A 26,421-nucleotide genomic window follows, 5' to 3' on the forward strand; every position below is an offset into this window, starting at 1 on the left:
AACAGTTGACATGACCGATGAAGGGGACCTTGCACAGGAGGTAGGAAGCTAAGAATCAAAATAGTATTTCCCAAAATATCGACAGTGAAGGTTTTGATGATGGCAACTTTTGTGAGCGTCAGTGGGAACGAGGGCACTGTGAGTTGACGTGTATGCTTTCCGGAAGTTTGTGAAGAAGTGGCCTGCTCCACACAGTCAGTTTTTAACAACTGAATACCTTGGAGTTTGCATCTAGTGAAGTGTGCTTAGTTTGAGCAATCACTACAATAACATCATTAGGCACCAGGTTTTAGAAGAATAAAAACACCATAAAATTTTATTTCAATCTTGGTTACTACTGAGAGAATTGTCTTTGTGTGTCTCAAAGCTTATTTTGTCACATTCTTAGTCTTTGCAAGAATGGCTTTGGGGTTAAATGATTAAAGGTGAGAAGTAACTGTGTGTGTTTGTGTGTGTATGTGAGTATGTGTGTGTGAGTGTGTATGTCTGTGAATTTTGTTGAAATCCATTATGTGTTAGGCAGTGATAGAACTTGATGAGTCAGGAACATAGTAAAGAAACCAGTTGTGAACACGCTTCATTTAGGACCATTTCTTCATGCGTATGGACCCAAATCTTTAGCATTGTATTTTCAACAAAACATTCTTGGAAGATTACAGTGTGGCCTTGGAAGTAAGTTTCTGTTAAGAAGAATGAAGCGTTTCTGTAAACTAAATTAAGGAAATCTACCTTGAGAGACAGACTTACTACATGTGAAGTGCCTGAGACAATGACATAGAGAGAACAGACATGATCTGTGCTTTTCCACCTAGTGGAAGAAGAGATAAAGTCTGTGTGAGAATTGGGTATGTTCTACACATGATGAGTATGAGCAGTGGGCTTCGGGAGGGAGATGGGGATGAACCTAGTTTCTACACAGAAACTGCCAAAGCTGTGCAAAGCAGGGAGATTCACTCAGTAGGAGCCGTGGCTTACCCTGCAGTGTCATGCCATGGGAAGAAAAGGTCGAGTTGAGTGTGTACGTGTAGAGAACATGTTTCTCTGAAAGTGAATTTTAAATGGCGGTCGATGGGCACAAATAGCATCAGCTTCTGGACACATTCATTCTTACATTTCACTTCCATTCATTCTTACATTTCACTTCCCCTCGGCGGAAGCTTCGTGCTCTGTTGCTGAGTCTGGAGAGGCACCGTGTTTCCTACCCCAGCTCTCACTATTTTGGTTTGGGATTCTAGTTTCAGCTTCTATGGAACGTATTATGACCTACACAATAGAAGATGTCTAGAACACATGTTGATTGTTTAATCTTAGGAAGATCGAAACTAGCAACACAATTTTATTGTTTGGTTTCCAAGAGAGGGTTTATCTGTGTAGCCCTGGCTGTCCTGGAACTCAGAGACCAGGCTGGCCCCGAACTCAGAGAGATTCATCAGTCTCTGCCTCTTGAGTGCTGGCATGAAAGGCATGTGCCACTGTTGATTGGTCGCAATATGATTTTAAAGCACAGTTTTTAAGAGACAACCTTTCTTTGCGAAACTATACACTCTCCATTTTTTCCTTCCTTGTTCTCAGAGATAACTATGTAGCTCAGGCTAACCTCATATTTTGCACTATTCTTCGTACAGTGGGATTACAGGCATGCATCACTAGGCTGGACTTTGAGAACTCCTTGGCAACTTGGATAGAAGGTGTTATTTAATAAAACCCCGTTTAAAGCACCACCACCCTATAGCAGAACATATACTTGGCACTTCACTGAAAAGCCCCTTTTCATTGTCTCAGATGTGTGATTATAATCGGAGGAAGAGAAAGAAATCTGAGAAGAGGACAAAAGACAGAGTATGACATTGTTTTTCCTGTTAAGTAAGGGTTAGAGCAGGGCAGGCTTTTGCCTCCCCACTAGACACTTGACATGAGCAGCAGCGTGAAGTCAAATAAGCACGGCAGCTGAACAAAGCCTCCACCAGTTTGGATGGGCAGATGGTGTGTGTGCAGGAATCCCTTAGGGTGGATTCTTCCCCAACCCAAACACACTCTGCCAGGATTGTCAGTGACACAAACTGTTATTAGTCTTGTTTTTGGTGCCAAGAAGCCACACATTCAGCCAAATTCTTAGCAGCTTTGATCAGAAAAAACATCAAAAACATGTTTTTGCTTCTTTGTATGCTACATACCTTGGCATAATTGCACATGCCTATTTTTAGCCATTAAAGACAATATTTCAGTTATTTAGTATTCTCTCTCTCTCTCTCTCTCTCTCTCTCTCTCTCTCTCTCATGTATTATAGGTTGGAATACCTTCTCTTATAACATTTTAAGAGCTCCTGTTGATTAGGTCTCATGTTTTTATTTGCAATAGTCTTTTAAAATGTTATCTTCCTGACAGTTCTATAACAGTCCTAGCATTTTCTTCAACACATGTCGTCTAGCCTAGTATCATACACATATATATTACATGTTGCATATATAATTTCTTATACATTATTTTTTTCCCTTTTTTCTAACATGTATGTTTGTATACTGCATGTGTTCCTGGTGTCCCAGGAAATCAGAAGAGATAGGTGGGTCCCCTGGAACTGGCTTTGCAGTTGGTTGTGAGCCACCACGTGGTTGCTGGGATTCAAACCTGTGTCCCCTGGAACAGAGCAGCCAGTGCTCTTAACCACTGAGCTATCTCTCCAGATTCCATTTTTACTTTGGGAAATGTAGTTTTTGAAAACATTTCTGCTGTCTTTCTGCTCATAACCAAACCTTTACCTTCATTTCTTTTATGCAGATGCATGTATTTTTAGTTATAAAAATCTTGATTTTTCTGGTTTCACTTTACCCCCTGAAAACATTAAATAAAATCAGCAAAAGTGCAGGGAATCAGTTGAATTTCTTGCTGTCTTTCTTTATATATATATATATATATAAAGTCATATATATATGACCTTATTTCTTTCCTTTACCTTTGGCCTTCATATTATGAAAAAACACAAGAGAGTTCAGATTTTTTGGAAAATTTTCTTTTCCTTCGTTGAAGTTGTCATTTAGAGGTAATTTCCAAGTACAGAATTTGCTATTGCAGATTTTATTTGCACTATTTTCAGAGAAGCCATGATGTGCTCAACAGCTTGTTGGACTGGACATGTCATCATCTCTCTACCCTAAGTACATTCCTGGCATGTACAGGGTGACAGTGCTTAGGTGGAATGGACTAATTATTGTCAAGGTCATTAAATCTGAGTAGAGAAACATGTAGATTAAAGAAAGCTGTTTTAATGATACTGAGAGATAACAAAACTAGGTAAGAATTCTGAGAGGGTACTATACAGCTGATTAATTAAAATGAAGATGCTAATAGTAGTTAGTTTTATGAGCAGGTCACAGAGCTAATAATAGTCTGTAACTTTCCATTTGAAAATGAGGTTGCTCACATGACCCAGTGATTCCACTACAGAGTGTTACAATCAAGTGCATGGCATCTGTGTAGAAGGACATGTGAACTCCTGTGCTCATCTATGGTTGCCTTAGTTGATTTTTTATTGCCATGACAAAACACCATGACAAAGACAACTTATAAGAAAAAGTATGTAAGTTCCATCTTATGTAAGTAGGAAGGAAGGAAGGAAGGGAGGGAGGGAAGGAGGGAGGGAGGAAGGAAGGAAGGAAGGAAGGAAGGAAGGAAGGAAGGAAGGAAGGAAGGAAGGAGGAAAGGCATCAGGAGTGAGGAAAGTAGTTGGAATAGATATAGGTGGGGTTTATATAAGAAAGGGCCAGATGTAGAAGCTGGGAAATCTGTCAAGGCTGGATTATCCTGGGCCTCAGAGAACTGTCATGTGAATTTTTCTAAATGTGATGGAGAATCACGCAGGATGCTTCAGCAGAACAATAGTGTGATAGCCTTTGTGATTTATTGATTACCATTGTGATTTACTGATTACCATTGCGATTTATTGATTACCATTGTGATTTACTGATTACCATTGTGATTTATTGATTACCATTGTGATTTACTGATTACCATTGTGATTTATTGATTAGCATTGTGATTTACTTATTGCCATTGTGATTTACTGAGGTACAGGAGGAGCAGCCACAGGAGAGGGCAACGTTGTAGAGACCTTGAGGAAAGACTGTGGGGACTTGGGTAATGAAGGATGAGTAGTGGAACCACTTCTTATTTCCAAATTTTATTATTCTTATTAGTTATTATTATTATTTATTAGATATGGGGTCTTCTTAAGCTGTCCTGGCTGGGCTGGTACTCACTGTGTGTCCCAGGCTGATTTCCAATTCACAGAGATCCAACAATCTCTGCCTCCCCAAAGCTGGTATGCAAAGCCCATAGCAGCAAGCCCAGCAGAAGTACTTGTTTTGAAATCAGGAGCTCACTGCAAAGAAACACCTTGCTACAGTAAATCTTTGGGTTTGCTCTACTCTGCTCTCAAGATTCCATTGGTAGACTGCCGGTGGCAATGGACTCACTGTAAATCGGGAGGTTATTAGACCAAGTTGTTAGAGTAGGAGTCTTGGGCCAATAGTATGCATCCTTAGATGATCTGAATGTAAGTATATGATGTGTTCCTATCAATATTCCTTCAGTCAGTATTTTTGATGTTTTCCTTCTCCCTTTCCTTGACTAACATTCTAAGGTGTCTAGAGCCATATATCATTTTTTCTCTTTGACATATTCTTATAATGTTGATGACTATTGATTCTTGTATCCAGTATTTGTACAAGAGATTAAAACTTGGTGACTTTTTTTGTTATTGTATTACTTGCTTATCTTTTCATGAGCACATCATCAATACAATATAATTAGAGTGCTTGGTAAATGCTTTAAGGATTTTGCCTCAAACCATGAATGTTATCCTGGGGACTTAAAACAGGTTTATTTTATTTTATTTTTTTATTTACTTTTTAAGTATTGACCTTAAAAAGGTAACTGTTAAAGAAAATTAAGAGTAGATGAATAAAACTAGTGATATTTAGAACTTAAATAACACTAGTGGCTATACTGGAAGGGAAAGTTTTAGGTTAAATTAGGGTTTACATTTAATGTTTGACAGGATTTCTTTAGGCTAAGGCTCTTTAATTTTATCCAGACACCAAGCTGAAATTCACAATGACAGACTTATATTACACCATAGGAATGAAGTTCAAAAGAGACAGAGTGTTGAATAAAATAAGAACTGGGAAATGGCTTGTAATACAGAATGACCTTCAAGACCAAGAGATGAACATCTGATAGATAAGTTGTCTATTTGTGTCAACTAATCAACACAGAATTGCACACCTGTGCTTATGCTCACATCCTTGCAACATGATTTTCCTCATACTTTCTTTAACTCAAATGTCACCTGGTTGTGTAAAGACTCAACTAGTTAAATAGTATACATGCTCATAATAATAAATTAACATATATAAAGCATTTAAGAGTGAACTGGCCGAGAGTAGGTATATGTTCTTCTTTTCCATTATGCCTTTTAAAACCTTTTCTCTCATCTATTGTTTCCTGACCAGAATTTCCCCTCTCTCCTCTCCTCTGGCCTCTCCTCTTACTTCCTCTGTGTCCCAGATTCACTCCCACCCTCCACCTCCCCTAAAAGAAGAGGTCTTTGAGGAACATCAAGATGTTGAACACCAAACAAAACATAACAGGCTACAATAAGAGCAGACATGTACCATCTCATCAAGGCTGGACAAGGCAACCCAGCAGTAGAAAAAAGTTCCCTACAAGTAGGCAAGAGTCAAGGACAGTCCCTGCTCCCACTGTTAGGACATCCAGAAGAACATCAAGCAGACCCACCTAGACCAGACCCATACAGGCTCTCTGATATCTGTGAGTTCCTGTGAGTCTCAATCAGTTGATTCTGTAGGCCATGTTCTTGTGCTGTGTCCCCGACTCACTCACGTGGTTCATCTTTTCTAAAGATTTTACTTTAATTTAGGTGTATGTGTATGAGTATGTGTATGTGTATGTGAATGTGTATATGTATGCATATATGTATGTATATGTATGTCTTTCTATGCCTGTGGAGGCCAAAAGTGAGCGTCAGATCATCGGAAACTAGAGTTACATGCGGTTGTGAGCCATCTGAAGTGGATGCTGAGAACTGAACTCATGTCCTCTGCAAGAACAGTTCTTCAGCCCTGTAATGTGATTTTAAATTGTTATCTCTTGTGTGATGGCGAGGTATTTTGAAGATCGCTTGTCTTTCAGTGTCACACTAAGTACTGTGCTGGGGGAAAAAAAAGGGCTACCACCATCCAGTGTGCCCAGAGGGCCTGCAGAGTCATATAGTCCACAGTTTTGAGAAAGCTGAGAAACTTTTCTTCTTCATTCCTTATCTTATGCTAAATATGCTCCCAACATTTAAAAAACATGAGAAGTGAAATGGAAAGAAATCTGTTTTTCAGCAAGATGTGGGCCAGGAGAGATGAACGAGGCAGTTGGGGTGAATGTGAACAAAGAACAAGGATTCTATCTATCTATCTATCTATCTATCTATCTATCTATCTATCTATCTATCTATCTATCATATCTATCTATCATATCTATCTATCTATCTATCTATCTATCTATCTATCTATCTATCTATCTATCATCTATGATTTATCATCTACCTATGTATCTATTTATCTATCATCTATGCATATATATATATATATATATATATATATATATATATACATACATCTATCCTACAAAACATTAGGATAAAGCTGATTTTTTTCTATATTAGATAAAAATACAAAATGAATCCTTATTTCTAGAATACTTTGGCAATGTGTAGAATTGACAGTTCTGGGGCGATGCTTTGACAGGCTTTAGGCAGATGGACCCACTGTCAGGTTCTCCCTAGAGGGAGCACCTGCCTCTGTTCAGTCTCAGTCCACTGGTTCTGTCTGTTCTCTGTGGCACTAGATTTTGCTGTCCCTGACCTAGGGCGACCTACAACTATTTCATTATTCATATTATGAAAGACTTCAACTGCTTTGAAAACACTTTAATGCCTGCACTACATTGCAAGAGTCTGTCTGGATCATGTTTTATTTTTACATCTTTGATTTTGGCTTATCCATAGCAGATATCACTACTCTTTAGAGCTTCTAGTGACATGAACTCAGACAGTTTTAACTGTTACACAAGAAAAAATATTACTGAAAAGGAATATGTGTATGTATGTATGTATGTATGTGTGTATGTATCTATACATACACACATACATACATATAGGAAATATACATACATAGGAATAAAACATGTTTTATCAGTTTAATAGGTCATATTATGTAATAGGAATGGAATTTGATTTAGATCAAGTGTTTAACTGAGTCAATGTGGGAAATATCCCCCCAAAGTGGCTTAGGTTTGAATTTTCCCTTGCCCATCAAAATGACCTTGAGCAAATCACCTAATCCCTGTGTGCCTATGATGGAGGTGATAGTAAATATTCACCTGGTAATATCACAAGAACTATGTATTAGATTAGAATGATTTTCACCAAGACATCATTCATACTGTAGCTGAGTACAAATTCAAGATTAAGAAAAAAATTTTCTACTGGTTTGGGACAGCGCAGGGGGGTCCAGCAAATTTGTTTCAGTTATTAGAGCAAGGCCTATAGTCTGATCACCATAGTATAGGATAGAACTCAAAAGATAGAATAAAACTTATTTTTGTTGTTGTTTAAGACAGAGCTTTTCTCTATATCTCTAGCTGTCCTAGAGTTCATTGTGTAGACCAGGCTGGCCTTAAACTCCAAAATCTGCATGCCCCTGCCATCTGAGTGCTGGGATTAAAGGTATAGACCACCACACCTGGCTAAAATGTATTACTTAAAAAATACCATTGTTTTCATTTTATTGTGCATTGGTGTTTTGCTTGCATATATCTGTAGGAGGGTGTCAGATCTCCTGGAAGTGATGCTACAGACAGTTGTGAGCTGTGATTTGGGTGCTGGGAACTGAGCCTGAATCTTCTGGTAGAGTAGCCAGTGCTCTTAACCATTGAGCTACCTATCCAGCCCTAAAATATATTCTTTACCTGAAACAACTCCTCTCTGTTAAGAGAAGTACCTTGTTGGGTACGATGCATGCACCCCGGTATTCCTGGGAATCATATGGGTGGATTTTTCAGGTTGGTACCTCAGTCAATTTCTTCTGTTTATGTCACAAAAACAATTGTCTTGGGCATTTGGCTCTTGGGGAGAAGAATAGGACCTGGGATGCTCAGAAGACATTTAGGGGAACTTCACTTTCCATGCATTATTGTGACCTTGAACTTTCCTCATTTGAAAACCAGAGAATCTGTACCTCAAGAGTTTTGCCAGGAAATTTGTATGGCAATGTGCTCAATTTAGCATGCTGTAATGCTTTTGTTTATTCAGTTGATGTTGGAGTTTGCAGCTGGAGGTGTCTTAACGTTGTCTCACATGATTCTTTAAACCTGTACATTGAGAGGAATTCCTGAGGGGCTCGGACTAAGACCAGCATCAGGCAGCTCAGAGACCAGTGAATCTTTCTAAATAGCACTTATGTATAATATCCATGATGTGGCCATGTAAAGGCATTCAAAAATAAAATTATATATTCCTGGACATATAATTTTGGAAGTAAGCCTATGTCCAATATCACTGCTTGATCTTATAAAAACATACTGAGAAATTTATGCAAATATTTGAAGGAAGCCCTAAACTATTAGGAAAAATAAAGTATCATATAGTAGTCTATACAATCAAATGTAAGATTATCTGAAGTGAAAAGATTACAGTTTTTTGGTAAGTCATAAAATTCCAAGAAGGGACTATCAATAAAACACATTACTTTGTGTGCTAAATTAAGAATTGTCAAAATAAAAAGACTTTCATAAAATATATACTTATCTAGTAACAATAATCACAATTCATCAAAGTAACATATTACCATTTCCTCTTTCATCTTCACAAACTTGATTGGTTTAATGATAAATTAAACCAATTGGTATAGCTCGGCATGCAGCTGCTCTCGATATGTATTTGTATGACTTCCCTGTATATGGGACCTTTCAGAACCAGCTCTTTAAAATACAACAGCTCAAAACATTTAGAACAGGTTTTGCCTTCACTTTCTTACTTTTCTCTCACTTCAAGTAAAAATTTGCTGCTGGAAAACACACACATACACTCTCACACACACACATATACATGCATTTACATATATACATATATACAAAAACATACACATCGGCTGGAGAGATGGCTCAGTGATTAAGAGTGCTGACTACTCTTCCAGAGGTTCTAAGTTCAATTGCCAGCAACCACATGGTGGTTCACAACCATCTGTAATGGGATCTGATGGCCTCTTCTGGTGTGTCTGAAAACAGCTACAGTGAACTCATACATAAAGAAAAAAATCTTTAGAAAAAAACATACACATATATACACACACACAAACATATATACACACAAACATACATACACATACACAAACATACATATACATACACATACACACAATACATACACACATGCATACATATACACACATATACACACATACATACACACATGCATACATATACACACACACATACATACACACATGCATACATATACACACATATACATACACACATGCATACATATAAACACATACACACATACATACACACATGCATACATATACATACATATACATACACGCATGCATACATATACACACATACACACATACATATACACATACATACACACATGCATACATATACACACATACACACACAAACACACACATACATACATATATGCACATACATATACACATGCATACATATGCACACATATACATACATATTACATACATGCATGCATACATATACACACATATACACATTACATACACACATGCATACATATACACACACATACACACACACAAACCTTAAAAACACCAACACTAGGTTAAAATTTTCTTTTCAGTGATTGATTTTGTATCCCATGCTTGCACAGATGACTGTTTCTATTACCAGCAATGGGGTACCCTTGCCAACTTCCTCAATGCCTAACTCCCTGCTTGAAAATTCTTTTTTTCTCTTTTTTTTACTTTATTTTTTATTAGATATTGTCTTTATTTACTCTTCATATGTTATCCCCTTTCCTGGTTTTCCCTCCCCAAACCCCCTATCTCCTCCCCCTTCCCTCTGCTTACCAACCCATCCATTCCTGCTTCCTGACTCTGACATTCCCCTATACTGGGGCATAGAACCTTCACAGGACCAAGGGCCACTCCTCCCATTGATATCCAACTAGGCCATTCTCTGCTACATATGCAGCTAGAGCCTTGAGTCCCACTATGTGTTTTCTTGGGTTGGTGGTTTAGTCCCAGGGAGCTCTGGAGGTACTGGTTAGTTCATATTGTTGTTCCTCCTATGGGGCTGCAAACCCCTTCAGCTCCTTGGGCACTTTCTCTAGCTCCTTCATTGGATACCCTGTGTTACATCCAATAGATGACTGTGAACATCCACTTCTGTATTTGTCAGAATACAGGATACACTGGCAGAGCCTCTCAGGAGACAACTATATCAGACTCCTGCCAGCAAGCTCATGTCTAATTATTTTGGATATTTTGCTTTTAATGTATATTAGATTTTATCAAGCCATAAAATAACTCGAGTAAGATATTTCAAATCACTGGCAAGACCAGAGGAAGCAAGGCCAAGATGGGCAACAAGAGGGTGAATCTGGACAAGGTCCTTTATATTATGTACATGCATGCAAATGTCGCAGTGATGTTCATTTGCATATCCTAAAAATATTTTTTTAAGTCAAGTTTCAAAGAAGGTACAAGTGGATGAAACTCATTTTTGAATCAAAGTTAATATTGATGCAAAAAGGACAAGAACGGGTGAGGGAGATATGAGGTAAAAGGGGAGAATCCAACATTTCATGTGCTTGTGCTTTTGATCAAGATGACTAGAAAACATAAAATTCATAAAAGTAAAACTTTTAACAGGAAATGTTTTTATCAATTATTAAAGACTAAGCCATTTAAAACATTCTGAGGTAAAAATAAATAAGCACTGAATAGGTAGATATGAGCTTTCTTTCTTTCTTCCCATTTATCTATCTTTTTAATCAGTCATTTTATTCATGTACATTTCAAATGATACCCCCTTCCTGGTTATGCCTCCACACCCTCCCCTACTCCTATGCCCCTTCTCTCCCTTCCCCTTTGCTTCTAAGAGGGTGCTCCTCCACTCACTCACTGTTTCACTGCTCTGGCATCCTACGCTGAGGCATCAAATCTCCATAGGCCCAAGGACCTCTCCTTCCACTGATGCTGGACAAGGCCATCCTCTGCTACATATGTAGCTGGAGCCATGGGTCCCTTCATGTGTACTCTTTGGTTGGTGGTTTAGTGTCTGGGAGCTCTGTGTGGTTCAGTTAGTTGATATTGCTCCTCCTATGGGGTTGCAATCCCCTTCAGTTCCTTCAGTCCTTCCCCTAGCTCTTCCACTGGAGTCCCCAGGCTCAGTCGATGGTTGGCCCAGAGTATCTGCATCTGTATTGGTCAGGTGCTGGTAGAACCTCTCATAGAATAGCCATATCATGTTCCTGTTGGCAGAGCTTAATTAATTTAATATTTTTCTGTAACATAGGTCAAAGAAGGTAGAGAAAATTTCGCCTCTGAGTCATCGAAAGGGAAAAGGAAGTGGCCTCCTTTAGAGAATGTCCTGTGCTCCATTTAAGTCCAAATCCAGCTGGGTGCATGGTATATTATGTGGGTTTTTGTTTACAAATTATGACAGGACACAGCAAAAGATGAAGGCAATACGACTGAAGGAAGCAGGATGAGCAAACTGAGAAGGGCAAGGAGAAAAGTCACCAAACCACATCTGTGCTCAACGGATGGGGATGAAACCGCCATGGCCAATTCCACTGGTATGCCGCTTCCGTGACTGTTTGTGACTGGTTGGGACAGGGGCACTTTCTATTTCATGTTCCTTCCCATAAAACATTCCTCTACGTCTGGAGAAGCAAAGGGATAAAAAGATGCAAAGTATTGCTGCATGAGAGATGGCAGATATAAGCTCACGTTAACTATAGAGAAATAGCCATTCAAAATATTTAGGATTCAAGGGAAGGGAGTTGGATGCTGGTATCGGGTGGGGGATGGAAAACAGAGTGGGGGAGATGCTTCCTTCTGCTCTGAGAATGAATGTGAGCTTTATGGCTAAGGGCCTGGGCAGCCACAGGGAAGTTCTGGAGGGAGTTTTTAATCCATTTGCTGAAACTCAATGGTGCGCTAACAGATCTGAAATAGTGCTGAGTAGGAATAAGGTCACTCCTGGTGTTTCAAAGAGGAGGCAAAAGGAATGGCTAGCCCATGCTAACAATAAAAGCAGACCTTAACAGCTTTTTATTTTATTTTTCTATTACTTTTATTTTTTTTAACAGTCCAGTTATTATCTGACCCCAGGTCCATCTGTCCTCCCATAGTTCCACATCCCATTGCTTCTCCCTCCTGTCTCCAAGAGGAACCCTCATACTCCCTGCCAGGTCTCCCCACTCCCTGGGGCCTCAAGTGTCTCCAGGGTTAGATGCTTCTTTTATCACTGAGGTCAGACCAGGAGGCAATCCTCTGTTGTATATGTGTGTGTGTGTGTGTGTGTGTGTGTGTGTGTGTGGTTAATGGCTTTTATTTTTATTTTTTATTATTATTACAGACAATATACTTCCTTACAGCCTGCATCTAGGGCAGGCAACACATACTGTCCCTGTTGGGTGTGTCACTTCATGGGAAGGGGATCTTTTTAAGAAACCTTCATGCTGTGTTAAAGATAGTTGAAAACAATTCTAACGTGTTTTGACATTTTTTCCCCATTATTAACACAGAGATGTCCAGAAACCAAATAGCAGATCTGAGCAAACCTGGCTCTGCTGAGTCTTGGTCCTCGCACAGTGCCAAAGATGCCTACCACCAGACACCAGTGGTAAAACCCTCTCTTCCCAGTGCCTCAGCCGGTGCTCCTGATGCTGAATACAACCCAAATACTGGTAAGTAATCACCTCGAAAGATTCTCGAGGAAACAGGGAAGTGTTTCAAGTCACCGTTTCCAAGTTGATCTTTGAACTTGAAATGATCTGATGATGGTGAAGATCCCAGGCCCCAGGCAAGACAGAGGAGAGTATCCACATCTGTGTTTGTGAAGCTCTTTGCTGCCTCATTACCCTTCAGGCTACGGATCTAGGAAACCTAGGGAGCGCTTGCCATGGGTGAGAGCACTTGAATCTTCTCTGAAAATGAAATTCAATCATTCAAGTCTCTGGCTTGCTGAATAATTTTCCTGGTGCATGAGTGTGTTGGTTAACATCCTCTTGGATACAAGAGATAGAAACTGGCTAAAAAAAGAGACATTTATTCTCTGAGGGAGTCTATAAAGAGTAGATTAAAAAGTGGGAAGACAGTAGTCTATGAAATTCGAGACAATTACCAGCTTCAGAGGTTTTCAGAGACGAATTTTAGGGGTCTCTAAACATATCTGCTAAGAGGATAGACAGAAGCTATGAAAACTGTTATAATCCAGGCCACAGTTTATTGAAACATAACTTTTATAACATAAAAGGTTAAAATAATGTGTGGTATAAACTCTAGGAAAAGACTAAACACCGGTGTTCTCTGGTTCTCTCCCAGGGGGACACAAATAGCAGCATCATTGGTCATTTTGTTTTGCTAGCTCAGGATGCTCACTTTAGTATTGATATCCAGGGACTTTGCTGGACCATGCTGCATTGGCAATTGAACTGAACTCCGTCTCCAGCCTTTTTGGGGGACAAGTTGGAATGTGTACAAAGTCACCATTACAAATGACATTGTTTGACTGCCTGGCCGATACACAACCTCTAGGTAAATACAGACATTGTTGACAGGCAACCTTCTAAGCATCGGGAGGCGAATGCCAGGGAGCAAGGGTATACTTCAGACCCCTCTTTCCCTTCTCTCCTCTCCCTTTTTATTACACACAGGACCTGGGGAAATGAATGCTGTGGGGCTCCATCTGAATTCACTTGCTTCAGCTAGCACAATTCATGGTCACAGAGTTGTAAAAACCTCAGATTCACATCTGAGTTCATTCAGAATGCAGAGAGAACCCAGTCTAAGTATAAGATTGCTTCCTTCCAAAACCGAGTGGTTCCTTGGTCTCAGAATCACTTCTCTGGCTTTATGTCTGAGGGCCAGCAGTGCTCAGGACGATGCTTCTGCCTGGAATCAATCTGAATTTCCCTTCTTCTGCACCTCTAGCAGGAAAAATAAAACCCAAACTGAACCAAAATAAAAACCAAAAAAAAAAAAAAAAACGTCAAAAACCATCCCTGAGCTTCTAAGATCTTGCCTCGACACTGCAAGACTTATTTCCCGTTTTAAGGACCACAGCCTTTTGCCACAGCAATGTTCACCCTCCATGTTCTTTGTGCCTTGCTTTGTGTTCTCCATGGAGAGAAGAGCAGCCATTCTGACATCGGTGTGCATCAGAAGCAGACAGTACAAATGGCAGAGAGGCTAGAGCTAGTGAGGAGAGATCAGTAGAATACAACATGGCCCAGATTCAGCTTGAAGGATTATTTTTGCAGTTACGTATTACTTGTGTCTGCTTTTATTTGTGACCCCATGAGGTAGAAGCTTGCGTGTGCCACTTAGGCTACTCCAGGGATCCAGTCAACGATGCTGTAGAAAAGTGTCCAGCCAGGATTACCACATTGTTTAGGGAAAGGTTGAACTCAGAATTTCATTACATAACATTTCCTAATAGTTAAGTATTTCTAATAAATTTAAACAGGGATTTAAACATCAGGAGGGCTAAAAGAGAATACTGGCTATTATTACCTTTTAAGGTATATGGTTTACAAGTTTTTGTGTATTTTGTTTTATGTACTCTGGTTCCAGACAGAAAAACAAAGATGGAATTTGGGTATCTTAATCTTAAATAAAAAATAATCACTGTGCTTTGCCCTGTCTTTGTACCACCAGTCATGACTAGGGATGTGGGTACTATTATTGATTAGCCTGGATTAAGCTCGTATAGCCTATAATTCCAAATAAACCACCAATGTATCATACAACAATACATGTGAAAACTGATACCTCACCTAAGTAGAAGCAATTTCAATAAGTATTTTCAACTACACTGAGATATTTTTCCCCCCAAAATAACTAAGTTTTCCAAGATCAGTTCCTTTGCTCTTGCAGTATTTTATTTACTCACCATTTTAACGGTTTGCACCTGGTTATTGTGTCAACTGGACTTGGTAGCACTGCCTAGAACTGACGCATTCTGGCTGGAAGACACAGCTTCATTGCATTAAGTGGGTATTCTCACATGGCCATGCACACTTCAGCCCCATGAATGAATGTCTCGGGGTTCTGGAGAGGGAAGGCAGAATCCCAGGAACAAGTGGCATATGTTAGAGAGAACATGTTAAAGGCAGTTGTCCCCATTTGAAAATTTCTATTTCTTTCTTGTTTAAAACTCTGTTTAAATTTATTAGAAATATTTAACTATTAGGAAATGTCATGTAATAAAATTCTGAGTTCAACCTCTCCCTCAACAATGTGGCAATCCTGGCTGGATACTTCTCCACAGCATCGTTGGCTGGACCCCTGGGGTAGCCTAAGTGGCAGACCCAAGCTTCTACCTCATGGGGTCACAAATAAAAGCAGACACAAGTAATACATATCTGCAAAACTAATCCTTCAAGCTGTATATATATGTATATATATGTATGTATATATACACATACATATATATACCAAACAAATAATCATTATAAATTATTTTTATATTTATTATAGAAAAATAATTATAAATAAAATTTAATAAATAAAATAGATAATGATTACATTTTGATGATGATGTAGTATGTGTTATAATGCGTGTGTAACTGCCAGTTCATATGAGTCATGGGACACATAGAGATCAGATGAGAACTTTTGGGAGTCCTCTTTACATTCGGGGGTAAGGAGCTCAAATCCAAATTATCAGGCTGTACTGGAAGCACCTTTATCCACTGCACCAGTCCTGGACTGGTATATCTGGAAGCCCACATTCCTGTTCAATCCATCTCTTATAAGCAGCAGTGGCTTTCTCGGGTACTGAACATGTTCTTGTTGTCTCAGAATATGGATGACATTTCTCTAAGGCATTCTACATGTTCATGGGCTTTGAGCATTTTCCTTTCTTTAATATTTCCTTATTTTCTCCCTAAACAGAGCAGTAAAACTTGCCCCATAAAAAGCACATTGATTTAATTTATTAGTCCTCTGAGGGGATAGGACAGGAAAACATCTCCCAGGAATCACACTGGAAGAAAAACAAACGAGTCCCTGAGCTGGTAATTATCTGCCTGCTATCCATCATGTACAGCTGGGAAAGACTGACTGAAAGGGTTAATTGGAAGTAACAAATATGATTTATTTGAAGGGAAGAAGTTCAGACTGATGCATCAAGATGAGTTGATGCTTTGAAAATGAATTTAGGTTAGATAGGGTTCTCTTCTTTGGTGAAAGATTGAATTTTTAAATGAAAAATTTGATATTAAGGGTATATATTCTAAAAGCTATGATGCAGAATTGTACTTAATAATTAGACAAGGTGAGATCATAAAGGATATATTAATTTATTCACTAACACACAAACTTATTCACTAAAGGCATATTTTTGAGTGTCTGTGATGACCAACATCTCTATAGGTATTGTGGCTATGACAGCAGACAGAACTGAGTCTCACTCTCATGGACTGACATGCAAGAGAATGACAGATAGATACCAAACAGGTGACTCTGAAGCATGGCCAGCATGTTTCATGGCAATAAAGGACACTGAAGAATATGGGACAGGGATAGTACAGTTAGATGAGATAGGTTGCTCCAAAATTCTCATAGTTATAACTCTTAGCACTATAGATTACATTTGGAGTCAAGATCTGTCAATAGGTTATCAGGGTTAAAGGTGCCCAGTAGGTGAGGCCCTAATTTAGGGTAACTGGTACACTCATAGGAGACATTAGCCCATGGACTCAAATAGAAAGAACATCATGTAGATCATCAACTCTAAGTCCAAGAGAGAAGCCTCAGAAGAAACATCCCTGCTGATACCTTTGACCATTAACTCTGGTCTTCAATAAAAAGAATACAAGTTCCCACTAAGTCCCTTCCTCTTCAGTACCGTGTTGCGTCCCGAGAATGCGAATGCATGTGCTCATTGCTCAGGTGCTCACTGCTCAGCCTCAGCTCAGTCAGGATGACCTTCCATGGACCCAGAGTTGGCATGTTTACACTGCAGACGTGTTTCATGGATGTTCCGGATGACTGTGCTTAACTTCTCCAGTCCCTCACTTTACCGAATCATCCCCCCTTTTCATTCGATGCCACGTTTTAATGCCAATAGTTTCCCCATGTAGTAACAAGACAGTTTGAGGGTAGGGCTTTTCCTGAGTACTTACTTAGGTATACAACCAGTTTGATAAGTAGGTGGTGATAAAAATATTGACCTTGAACAGTTTACTACAAACGGGTGAATATTTTTTTTTCATTGTAAAATAAAGCAGAGGGGACTTTTGGAGGCGGGAAAGAGGACTGGGCAGACCGAGGAAGAAGTCACTGGATAGAGTAAAGGACAATGACAAATATGATTAAATACATCAAGATGAAACCTTCTAATCTGTATGCTTAGAATTTAGAAAGGAAAGATGAGAAATCTATAAAACAATAGATATTTATTGTAGGAAGGTTAGAAGATACAGATAAGACAAATGGTAATAAGGTAACCTGTCTTTTCTTCACTGGGGAGGCAATAGAATGGCTTCTTTTTTTCTTGCAAGACAAAAAGAGTTTGCTTGACATCCTATACAGAACTGTTTATGATGTCTGAAATACTGTTTATGTGACGACTTCCATATTTTAAGTTGCTTATGAGTTTTATTTTATATAAGCAGCTTTATTCAACTTGGGCCGAACAAACACTAATGTTTCAGAATAAAGTGGGAACACACCAACTGTTGATTTAGCATGCAACATTCTAATTGCTACAGCATAATTGTAATTGTTTGTGTTGAATGGAAGGTTATACGGTAGTTATAAAACCTCAGAGTCCTGGGGCAGCCAGACTTATCAGTGGCGGGGCATTATATCTAATATATGTGCAGAGGTGGCACCAGTAATTTGATTCTCTCATGCTTCATGTATTTAAAATCTGCTCAATCTGTGTTTTTAGACTGTCAATCTTTATGCATATTTTAAAGCCTAATTATATCTTGAAAACCGATACCCAGTTATCACTTAAAAATTATAGCTGTTTGATGTTCCTGGTGTGACAGATTAATGGGTGTTCAAATGCAGGCGTGCTCGAGGCACCATTTATTGGAGCAAAAGTAATTGGGCTCACTTTTTTCATTTAAGTAGCACTTACATAGTGCTTATTGACTCCTGGCACTGTTAAATACCTTGTTTAATCCTCATAACAATTGGGTAATATTTTAATAATGAAGAAGCAGAGACACAGTGGGAGGGGGAAGGTTGCCAGGTATGAAAGGAAAAATATGGGTGTCTTGATTTGTGCTGACCCTTTGTCACCATCCCTAAAGGTTCTGACAGTGGCATTCATAATGCATGCTTTGGACCTGACCATTTTATCTATGCACTCCATTCACACCCTGGGAATATGCCACCTACTCCGGACCCAGAAAACTAGATTCTAGATTCCATATTGACAATGGTGTATGTGTGTGTGCATGATGGAGAGGGAGATGGGGGAGGGGTTGGAGACTTGGACTCCTGCTATGTGTGTCTCTCAGGGACGCAGTCTAATGAACTGACTAGATTAACTTTGTATCCAAAGTCTCTCCTAGCTCCTAAGTTTTAGAATATTCAGATTATCTTAACTTACTGGAAGTGGACATTTTAATCATATTTCTGACTTTAAAAATTGGCCATGGAATCCCAAGTTTTCATCTCCATTCCCATTCTTGATATCTTTCTTAAACACTTGTAAAATTTGATGTAGAGCTATGCTTCTAGGACTCAGTCGCCATTGCAAAGCAGGAAGGTAACTTCTGGGGAGACCAATGCTGTCAGGTTATTCATTGTCTTCCATGAGCAAAGGTTTTCTCTTTTTTCCTTTTATTTATTTATTTTTTAAAATTATTTTCACAAACAAGTGTTTCCAGTAAGCATATGATGTCCCCATCTTTTTAGGCTGACAAGTCCTAACTGGTGACCAGTCCCTGAGGGTGTTTAGACAGAGCTCTTGGGATGACTGTAAAGGCAAGTGAGAGATAGGTGGGATCTCTGTGTGAGGTTGTGGTCATGTGATAGGCATGTATTACTCTTGTTTGTAACCCTAGTGACTAATTCAATATGTCTATCCTATTGTCTTTTGATCCATCCTGATCTAGTGATTTCAAATGATTACCCTACAGATCACACCCGGGACAATGCTCAGAGTTTGACCCCACCTCAATTTTCTGCTAGAATGAAGCACATTAAACAAGAAATGGCCAAAAACCACCTCCAGTTTGTACGATTTGAAGCAACAGACTTGCACGGTGTTTCCAGATCTAAGAGCATCCCCGCACAATTTTTTCAAGTGAGTTTTACAGTTATGCTGAGTGTGGTTTCATGACTGTTAAAAAGCAGATGCTGTTTAGCACTCATCTACATTTTCTTGTAATCCATACAGTAATTTGAATGGAAACACAATAATTTGTTTTGCCATTTTCCTTGTCCCTCCCCATATGCATTATTGCTCCCCAAGGAGACAAACAAGCAATAACAATCCCTTTACCCAATAGAAATAGGAAACTAATTATGCAGGTTATTTCAGTCCTTCTGCCTCAAATAATCACAGTCTACAGAACTATCTTCTCTTTTTCATACTACAATTATAAAGATTATATTTTATTTGACATGAGAAAATTGCAACCCAAGACCCAAGAGCAAACAAGAAAGCAAAAGGTAGAAATGATTAAATAGAGATGCTTTGCTAGGTTAAAAAAAGGCATATTCTTCAGCTGTAATTCAGATATGAATATACACAATTGTTGTTAGATGACTAAATGAATATTAAAATGTGAAAATAGTGGTATCAAAAAATATTTCATCTCTGGATACAATCTTAGGATTTTCTAGGGTCATTTTGTTTACTTTAAGCCAATCCATATCCTTTCCATTGGGGTGCTTATTCTTACTCTCCCATTTTCACATAATTCTCCTTCCTGTAGCCAGAGTTCATTATTCTTTTATTCTAACTTTATAACCAGAGAGCATGAATTGTTAAACAAAACACTTCAAATTCATTTTGGAACTTTTGAAGGTATAATATTCATTAGTATTTGTATCACAAATATTAGTGATTTAAGACTAAATAATTTCAATATTTTACAGTGAACATATAAGTACATTTGTGAAAGCTAATCTGAATAATATATACATATATTCAAGCATGAATATACTGAATAGGTGAAAATATATCTTGAATATATATATACATTATATATTTTATATATATGTATATATATATACATATATATATATATATATATATATATATAATATGTGAGAATTTTCTTAGGCAAAAATGTGAAGTTAATAGTCTGTTGTTTTGTAAAAATGTCACCTAGATTTTTTTTTTATTGAAAAGAACTTTTATACAACATGTTCTTACTATGGTTTACCCCTTCCTCCACTCCTTCAGGTGGGAACCTGAACACACTCCATGCCCTTTCTGCCTATCTTTAAAGAACAGAACAAACAAGCAAACAAATAAAACCCAGAAAGAAAACAAGAAACTCTCTGATTCTCTGATACTTTGTTTCTCTCTTCTCTTTCTCTCTCCCTCCCTCTTGCTCTCTGTCTGGTCTCTCTCTGTCACTCGCTATTCCTCTCTGTCTCTGTCTCTCTCTGTCTCTGTCTCTGTCTCTGTCTCTGTCTCTGTCTCTGTCTCTGTCTGTCTGTCTGTCTGTCTGTCTGTCTGTCTGTCTGTCTGTCTCTCACACACATACACACACCCCATAAAAGTAGAACCCAAAATATACCAAACAAAGCAATTTGAGACTAAAAGTCTACAAAAAAACCATCGTGTTTGTCTTGTATTGGGCATCTTCTGATGGAGGTGGAGTCTTACCCAGAAGTGTGGCTGGTACACCTAGTGAGACTCCGTAGGAGAAACAAGGCTTTCCTTTCAACATGGGTGGGTGTCAGTTGCACATAATCTCTTGGTTATGGGTGAGAGCCCATGTGAACTTCTTCTTAGCACTGGGATTACAAGAATAACTTTAAAACATTTTGACTTATGGTAATAAAACACCAAATTGAAATTAGTAAATCAGATTAATGACTAGAAGAGATAATATGTCCCTATTTATAGAATTAAGAAAGACTTTCTCACACTAAAGCAGCCAGGCAGGCTTAGTGTTGAGACACTAGCCTGTGACTTGTCACTTAACAGTTCCGTAGTATTTACTGTATCTTTCTGTACCGATTGACTCTAGCTCAGCTTCAATATTCCTTTTATCCTTTCTCCAAAATGTTGCTTCTTATTTTAAATGATAACATTGATTTTCTAAAAACAAAACAAAATGCCAGATCATCTGCTGAGAATAGAGGCAAAGGCCGGTACATCATTGGAGGAAGCCAAAGAAGAAATGCATGGGTCAATGACATCTCTGTTGTTTAGAGAGTTTCCCATGTGCCTGGCACTGTGCTAAGTGCCTCACAGACAGCATGTTTCAACAAATGGGCAGAATCTTGTTCTATCAAATCGATGATTTGATTTAAATCATATATGGATCATATGAATTCTATCCTATATTTAATAAAAGTGTTCCATATTCCTGTAGATCTCATAATCAATGCTTTGGTTGTTTCCAAAGGTAGCCCTCATTGCACTCCAAAGAACAGGGGCCAAAGGGTTTTAACTTAATCTGTAAAAATTTCCATCACGTACAGAGAGATCTGTCTTGAAAGTATGAAGCCATTTTAGTGCTTCACTACCTTGTATATAATTTAAGAGAATTTATGCTATTCAGACCTTCATACAGAAGTTTAGATATGTCCCACACTGAATGGAAAATGGTGAGAATTCTACATGTCCAAAAATGTGTACATAAAAGAGAATATTAGGGGGAAAAAGTGCTCTGAAACTCACAGATTAAATAGTCTAAAGAATAAAGTTTGCTGTTCTCCCAGTTTTCAAAGGATGGCCAGAGTCCAGTGATGAACAGCTCTTTTCCACTATTTACAGCAAAGGGAATGTAATACAGATTGTGTGATCTGCCACAAATTTCATGAATAAAACACATTTATTTTAGAAACTCATCTCAGAAACATACAACTGCCATATAGATTTTTGAACTCAAAATTATCAAATAGGGAAAATTTAGAATTAAAATATTTCACACAGAAATCTCACAATGTATATATTATGTGTGAGCACGCATGCCCAAGCACATACATGTGAGTATGCATAAAATTTACATGTAAAACTCCAAAGAGTAGCAAATTTGGAGGATTGATGTGGTGGTACACACCTATAATCCTAGCACTCAGGAAGCAGAGGCAAGAAGGTTGGGTGTTCTAGTTCAACACAGTGCATTTAATAAGGCAAGCCTGGGCTTACATGAAGATCGTGTTGCAACCAACCAACCAACCAACCAGCCAACCAACTAACCAACTAACCAAGAAAACAAAAAAATAAGAGGAATGGTCTTAAACACATTTTAAAAGTCCAGTTAAGTCATTAGCGTTTGAGAATATATGTAAAACTGATAGGTTGTGAAGGAACCAGTCCATATAATCTGTCCCTACACCATAGCCATTTTGGGGGTGTTTCTGAGGATGATGTGAGCAAACTAATGTTGTCTGTGGAGTGTTGGGATGTTTGTCTTAACCCTGCGATGCACACTGAGTTTATGAAAACCACTTTTAACTGTCTGGGTCTTTGCTCTACTCATATCAAGGCTTGTTGAGATTCTTACATAATTTCTAAAAGTTTTTTTTAAAAAAATATTATCTGTCCAGCTTTATAACTTAATGTTAACTTCTGCTGCCTGACACAGAGTGGCATTAAATACATGAGTCATTCCATTAGATCTAAGAGACAAACAGCCGACAGGGGCTTACATCATCCAGTCACTTGCCCAACTCTACTCCAGCAATTAATAAAAGAGATTTAACTAGGACTTGGATCTGCTGAAATCCAGTCCATACTGACCAGAATGCTATATGTGGAAACTATAACTTTGAAAATAGAGGTTCACATCCACAGATAAATTTTCTGGGACTCTGTGGGACAATGAAGTAAGTACTTCTTAAGTGGGTCGTATAAGTGAAGTTCTGGCTCTCGGGATCTGTGGCAGATGTCCTGTGTCTGCCCAGAGTCTCTTCTCCAACAATGATTTAAGATTCCTTTGGCAGAAGTTATCAGTAGAGTGTGTGTGTGATAATATTACAGTAGAATAAAGCCTAGTCATGGCTTTACTTGTATCTCTTTAATAGACTTCTATCATTTACTTATAATATTCATCTAGATGTGAGAGGGTTGGATTATATAGTGGACCTGCTTATTACTACACTATTCACAATCAACCTACATTAGTATCGATGCATGAAAGGATGAAGAAAATGTGATATATATATATATATATATATATATATATATATATATATCCTATAATTAAATTTAGTGAAATTAGTTAGACACAGAAACAAATGCTGCATGTTCTCTTTCATACCTGGGTACTAAAATGTTGGTCTAAATAGAATGTTGTTCAGTGAGAGGTTGGAAAACAGGAAGGAAAGAGGAATAGAGGAAGGCTGGTTACTGAGCATCAAGATATAGAGTGGAGTACTAAGTTCTAGTTTTCTGACACAGTGTAGCTAGTGGAGTTCATAACAACTTGTTATATATTGTCATCAATGAGAGGAAATGGAGACCATGTGATCAATACATTGTTTACTTGTACGGAATGATCACAGCATACCCCTTAAACATATAAAGTAATAAAATAAAGTAAAATATATCACCTCAGAGGAAAGCCTTACCTGAGGTCTTAGAAACAATGCTAAAAAAATTCATTGTAAAGTTTTTTATTTATAATTTTAAGTATTTCTGTAAAATTATAAACCCTTGTCTTTTGCTGTATAGTGACTTTCTTTATCCTTAGAACATTTATGTGTAGCTACGTGAAACAGTTATGATTGCTGTTTTCCACATCTAAAATCATATCAAGGCTTGTGTTAAAATATTAAAAATTGTCAGAAGGTCTTTAAGAAGAATAGTTCTTTCAGTATTTCATTTTTGATATCTATTTTGAATTTTAAAAACTTTACCTGATAGTTAATGTTAATTCACAGATATTATGCTTCCCATTCTTATTATCAAGATCTTCTTCTCCTGTTTTGTTTATCTTCACGTTTTATCTTCAGGTTTTAGAACCTAGTTAATCTGTCCTTTTTATTCTTCAGGAAAAAGTGATCCATGGAGTTTTCATGCCCCGTGGGTATCTGGAATTGATGCCAAACCCTAGGGACAATGAGGTGAATCACATAAGAGCCACATGCTTCAATAGTGATATAGTCCTCATGCCAGAGCTGTCGACCTTCAGAGTCTTGCCTTGGGCAGAGAGGACTGCGCGGGTGATTTGTGACACCTTCACAGTGATGGGCGAGCCTCTGCTGACATCCCCTAGGTACATCGCCAAGAGGCAGCTGCGTCAGCTGCAGGACGCTGGCTTCTGCCTGCTGTCTGCCTTCATCTATGATTTCTGTATTTTCGGTGTGCCCGAAGTGATCAATTCAAAGACCATATCTTTTCCTGCCTCCACATTACTAAGTAACCACGACCAGCCCTTCATGCAGGAGCTGGTTGACGGCCTGTATCACACCGGGGCCAATGTGGAGAGCTTCTCCTCGTCTACCAGGCCTGGGCAGATGGAGATCTGTTTTCTCCCTGAGTTTGGCATTAGCTCAGCCGATAATGCCTTTACCCTCAGAACAGGTGTCCAAGAAGTGGCCAGGAGATATAACTACATAGCTAGCCTTGTAATTGAGACTGGATTCTGTAATTCAGGAATTTTGTCTCATAGCGTCTGGGATGTGGGCGGGAAGACAAATATGTTCTGCAGTGGTTCTGGGGTGGAGAGGCTCACGCTCACTGGGAAGAAGTGGTTGGCAGGCCTGCTGAAGCACTCTGCGGCTCTCAGCTGCCTGATGGCCCCTGCGGTCAACTGTCGCAAGCGCTACTGCAAGGACAGCAGAGACCTGAAGGACAGCGTGCCCACCACGTGGGGATACAACGACAACAGCTGTGCCTTGAACATCAAGTGTCATGGTGAAAAAGGCACCCAGATAGAAAATAAACTAGGGTCTGCAACCGCGAACCCTTACTTGGTGTTGGCGGCCACTGTGGCAGCAGGCTTGGATGGTCTTCAGAGCAGTGATGGTGCTGATGAGAGCCAGGATCTCTATCAACCAGAACCTTCCGAGATCCCTTTGAAGATGGAAGATGCTCTTGCTGCCCTAGAGCAAGATGAGTGTCTGAAGCAGGCTCTGGGAGAGACTTTCATCCGCTACTTTGTTGCCATGAAGAAGTATGAACTGGAAAATGAAGAAACAGATGCAGAGGGAAATAAATTCCTGGAGTATTTTATATAGGATGGGACTCTACCCTGTACAGATAATATGATGAGTAGCTAGTTTATCAGAAAGAAAAGATTGAGCCTTTGCAATGAATAATACTAGACAGCTTCTGCCCCTCTCCCGTGGATTACTAGGTAGATGAAACGGGATTGCTGCAATCCTGAGCTCAGCTATAAACAATAAATTTGTGGTGAAACAGCATATGCAAACTTATATTGCCTGCTGTCATTTTCTTTATATTGTTAGCCTGGCTGATGTTTGGGTCATGTGTATATTTGCATGATAAAGAAAGATGTACATTAGAAAGCAGAATTTAAAGACTGGGGTAAAAAGAAAAATATCAATATAGTATACAGTATCAAATATAGACATAGAATTCTCCTACCAAGAAGACAGATAGGTTAGCATAATCCTATGAATGAAAGCAGGTTGAGGTCACTTTGCATCACTATGATAATTTTAAACATGTCAAGTTGTACAGAGTAGGACATGACAGACCATAAAAGCTCTCCCTTCACTTTTGCCCTTCTCTACCCCCTTCTTGAAAGGTTCAGGGATTTCAAAGCTATAATGTCTCCTAGGGCCAGATGATAGGACTGAGAATCAGGTTAACACTGAGGTCAGACTTAAAATGTGGTAGAACCCTTTCTTTAAACAATGCATGATGGGTAAAGGGAGAAAGGGGGCTGCATTGTTCTGCCAGGCTGGCTCTATTCTTCGAAAGCAGACATCCCATTTGAAACATCGTTGTTCTACAGAGAGG

General features: G+C 38.7%; 1 protein-coding gene and 1 long non-coding RNA gene across 2 annotated transcripts in view; one reads left to right on the plus strand and one right to left on the minus strand.

Moving 5' to 3' along the window:
* On the plus strand, nt 1-25,871 carry Lgsn (lengsin, lens protein with glutamine synthetase domain). The gene is made up of 5 exons (XM_021199148.1): nt 1-40; nt 11,776-11,908; nt 12,863-13,024; nt 19,442-19,608; nt 24,486-25,871. The coding sequence occupies exons 1-5, from the start codon at nt 11-13 to the stop codon at nt 25,671-25,673; spliced, it is 1,680 nt and encodes a 559-aa protein (XP_021054807.1). The 5' UTR covers nt 1-10; the 3' UTR covers nt 25,674-25,871.
* The window catches only part of LOC110322472, a 16,854-nt gene continuing 14,531 nt past the window's right edge, over nt 24,099-26,421 (minus strand). Inside the window, exons 2-3 of the long non-coding RNA XR_002380569.1 lie at nt 25,407-25,616; nt 24,099-24,543 (exon numbers count right to left, since the gene is read on the minus strand). This is a non-coding gene — a long non-coding RNA (uncharacterized LOC110322472). The remainder of the gene's footprint in view (nt 24,544-25,406; nt 25,617-26,421) is intronic.

The sequence above is a fragment of the Mus pahari genome, chromosome 5 (assembly GCF_900095145.1).
Source record: "Mus pahari chromosome 5, PAHARI_EIJ_v1.1, whole genome shotgun sequence".
Taxonomy (NCBI): domain Eukaryota; kingdom Metazoa; phylum Chordata; class Mammalia; order Rodentia; family Muridae; genus Mus; species Mus pahari.